This window comes from Monoraphidium neglectum, assembly GCF_000611645.1.
Source record: "Monoraphidium neglectum strain SAG 48.87 unplaced genomic scaffold scaffold05046, whole genome shotgun sequence".
Taxonomy (NCBI): domain Eukaryota; kingdom Viridiplantae; phylum Chlorophyta; class Chlorophyceae; order Sphaeropleales; family Selenastraceae; genus Monoraphidium; species Monoraphidium neglectum.
In genome coordinates, this window is record NW_014008584.1 from 1 (window position 1) to 3,649 (window position 3,649).

The 3,649-nt window shown below is 66.2% G+C and overlaps 1 protein-coding gene across 1 annotated transcript; it reads left to right on the plus strand.

Annotated features, from left to right (window-relative positions):
- Nucleotides 1-2,853: 2,853 nt before the first annotated feature.
- Nucleotides 2,854-3,008, plus strand: MNEG_15117 (hypothetical protein; the record flags this gene model as incomplete). Its single annotated transcript, XM_014036412.1, has 1 exon — nt 2,854-3,008. A coding segment is annotated over one exon (155 nt), but the record flags the coding sequence as incomplete, so codon positions are not given.
- Nucleotides 3,009-3,649: the final 641 nt, after the last annotated feature.

Consider the following 3,649-nt stretch of genomic DNA (forward strand, 5'->3'; position numbering starts at 1 on the left):
AACCCACCCTCATCCCCCACCCCCACCTCATCCCCACCCCACCATCCACCCCCGAAATACAGGACATCGCGTCCAAGCTGGCGCTGCCCAGCGCTGAGGACGCCGAGTTCATCTGCGCCAAGGCCATCCGCGACGGCGGCCTGGCCGCGCGCCTGGACCGCGCGGGGGGGTTCCTGGCCAGCAGCGAGGTGGCGGACGTGTACAGCACCGCGGAGCCGCAGGCGGCGTTCCACGCGCGGATTGCTTTCTGCCTGGACATCCACAACGAGGCAGTCAAGGTGTGCGTGAGGGGCTGTGTGTGTAAGTGTGAGTGGTGTGTGTGTGCGTGGTTGTGTGAATGTGTGTGTTTTTGTGCGCGCGCAATTGTTTTTTTGTGGGGGTGTTATTGATTGCTTGGTTGTGTGATGGGGGGTATGCTTGGGTCGGTCGGTTGGGATGCAGAGGCCTGCGCAATCTGCACACGCCCCTTGGTCTCCTGGCGGCCCGTCCCATATCCTAAATGACCTGTAGCCACCACCTTTGCTGCCCAATCAGCCACCGCCGCCGACCGCCCCCAACCGCAACCAACCGCAACCAACCGCAATCAACTGCCGTCAACCGCCCCCAACCGCCGCCAACCGCCAGGCGATGCGCTTCGACCCCGACGCTCACCGCAAGAAGGAGACCGAGGAGGAGCGCCGCGACCGCATCGCGGCGGAGGCTGAGCTGGCGGCCTCGCTGGCGGAGGACGAGGACGACGACATGATGTGATGCGATGACGTCATCGTGACGTCATCATGATGACGTCGCGATTGGGTCAGCACTGTCGCGCGGTGTGTGGTGCAGGCGCAAGGGGGCGCGGGCGGTGCGGCGGCGGCCGTCGGCGCGGGGCGCGGGGCGCACCCCCCCTGAGGCCTCGGCCCGAGCAGCGGCGGGGAGAGGAGCCTGTGCGGCTCGCTGGTGCCGAGCCCGGCCGCTGCAGGGGCGTCCGCGCGGCGGGTTTGGTGCCCCGCTGCTGCGGGGGCTTCCGTGCGGGTGTGGGGGCGTCGCAGGCTGCAGGCCTGCGCGTCCCACCACCCAGTGGCTGGGTTTGCTTGCTTGCAGCCATGGGGTCGGCCTTGATGGGCAGCGGGGTAAGACGGCGTGCGGCTGTAACACAATGAATGTTTTGCACACTGCGCGGCCGTGTCGCCCAGGGGTTGGGCCTCGAGCGGTGGTCAGGAGGCGGCGGTTGGGCGAGGAGGCAGCAGGCGTTGTGACGGGCGTTGCGGAGGGAAGCCGCGGCCGGCACGCCTGCGGCGCCGCTGGGTCTTCTCAAGCTGATACGCGGGTTTACATGGGAAAATGCACAGGGTGGTCCAGGTCGGTGAGGAGAAGTCTAGGGAGCAGGGACTGGGCGAGTGCAAAACGGAGCAGTCCCTCGGGGCAGCGGCTCGATTGGTTGCAGTGGCGAATGCATCGCGCACACGCGTCCGCACGGCGTCTATACCATATCTGGAACCCTTTGCGCATAAGGTTAGGGTGACTGGTGTAAATTTTGGCAGGCTGGTCGGCTTCAGAGCGCGTTCACGGGGGCGGGGGGAGCCGGGTGCGCTGCTGCATCGATCGCCGCAGTCACTGTGACTCAGTGACTGCCTTGTACTGAAATGCCTGCGCAATACACCCAGCAGCTGACGAGCGCATTTCGTCATCTCAATTTCCAGCATTACCCACAATTTCTGCTTCATACGCTTGGATCGCCATCCGGTCGTCGATCTGCCCCGATCTCAAATCGCTGTGCCAAGCCATACCCTTGTTTTCTGGTCGATACACAATTTCATTGCAACTTACTCACTTCTTACTGCCCGCCGTGCTGCAGAGGCGGCCGCACCAATTGATCAACGCTCACTCGCAGCTTGTGCGCCCGCCGCTGCCGTTGTGCGGTGTGCAGGGGCTGCGGCACCGGCCAACAGCGGCCGGGGGCAGCCATGCAGAAGCTCCAGGATGCGACGTTGGAGGTGGAGCGCCTAGGGGAGCTCTTCTTGATAAACAAAGAGCAGGTGGGGCAAAGCCCCACGCTTCCATGGCATGTTTTGTCGCCCGGCCCGTCTGTGTCTGCACGTGCGGACAGCAGCGGGCACGCGCGCCGCGCACACGGGCTGCCATGCATGCAGGCTGCCATGCATACAGGCTGCTGCGCGCATGTGGCGCCGTGCACATGCACTCGCTCATGCATGCCGCCCCCCCCCCCTGCAGATAGTGGAAACCGACAGGCAGCGGCAGGCTAACCGAGAGGCGCTCTCCGCCCTGCGGCGGCAGCAGCGCGCCGGCGACGCTGCCGGCGCCGGCGGCGGCGGCGGCGGCGGCGACAGCGGCAGCGGCGGCGGGGGCGGGGGCGCCGCCCCCCAGAGGAAAGTGTGGCTGCTCCCGTCGGCGGCGGTGGCGAGCAGCACGACCGGCCCTTTCCTCAGGCTTCGGACTGGAGATGCGCTGCAGCGGTTGGAAGCAGGTTGGGTGCCACCTTGCCCCCGGGGGGCAAAGCAAGGGGGGCAGCAAGGGGGTCGCAGCCAGGGGGGCGCGACAGGGAGGGGGGAGCCAGGGTGGGACAACCCCGGGGGGGGGACACACAGTCACCTGGCTGCTTATCGCACTCTGTCTGTTGTTGTACTTATCTAAGCAGCAGCAGCAGCAGCAGCAGCTGGGCTGTGAATCTGCCAGGCCGTGCGGCTGCTGCCCTCTCTCAGCTTCTCAGCACTGAATCTCCTGCTGATCCCTCTGAAGTGAGCAAACACACACACACACCCTCTGACACACACACACACACACACACACATCTGCTTGAACACAAAACCGCTCTTCACCGCACAAACCAACACGTGCACACCTCAAACACAGACGAGGCGCGGCTGGAGGCGCAGCTGGCGGATCTGAGGGCGCAGCAGAAGCTGCTCACGGCCCGGCTGGCAGACAGGGGGGCGGGGCCACAGGGCACCGGGGAGGGCGTGCTGCGCGCGATGCTGCGGCTGCGGGACGGCGGCGGCGGTCCCTGAGGGGGCCACAACAATTTTTTGTTTGCTTCCATATAAATGGGATGCGGTGCGACCTCTGTATCAGATATCTGACCGTGTTTGTTGTATAGTATCCCAATGTATGCAACGCTCGCTTTTACGAGGCCGGGCTGGGGCCTCTGCTGGCCAGCCCGCCGGCGGCTGGGGTGGCGCCTGCCTGCTGACGTCACCAAAGCCAGGCCGGGGCGGGCGCCGCGCTGTTACATTGTGCCGTGGCCGGGGGGCGTTCCCATTGACAGGCAGACAGTATCGGGGTTCATGTCTCACAGGTTCAATCCCTGTTACATTGAAAAGCAGAGACAGGGCTGAGTCGTGGCATCCCAGCTGGGTCGTGGCAGCGCTTGCGCCCCGCAAAGCTTGTGTTAGGGTTTCAGGCCTCCGCAGGCGCCGCAGCGCGCGCGGCCTCCGCCCCCAAACCCCAGGCATGCGCGGCGGCGCCGCTCCCCTCAGGCGCGGGCGGCCGCTCGCCGCTGCTGCCGCCGCTGCCCCTGCCGCCGCGTCAGCGCTCCTCCTGGGCCCCGAACTTTCCTGGCAGCATCTTGGCCAGGCCCTCCCGCGTGCGGGCTGCGGTCTGGCCCATGCTAAAGCCCAGGCCGGCGCCGGGGCGGAACAGGGTGGAGGGC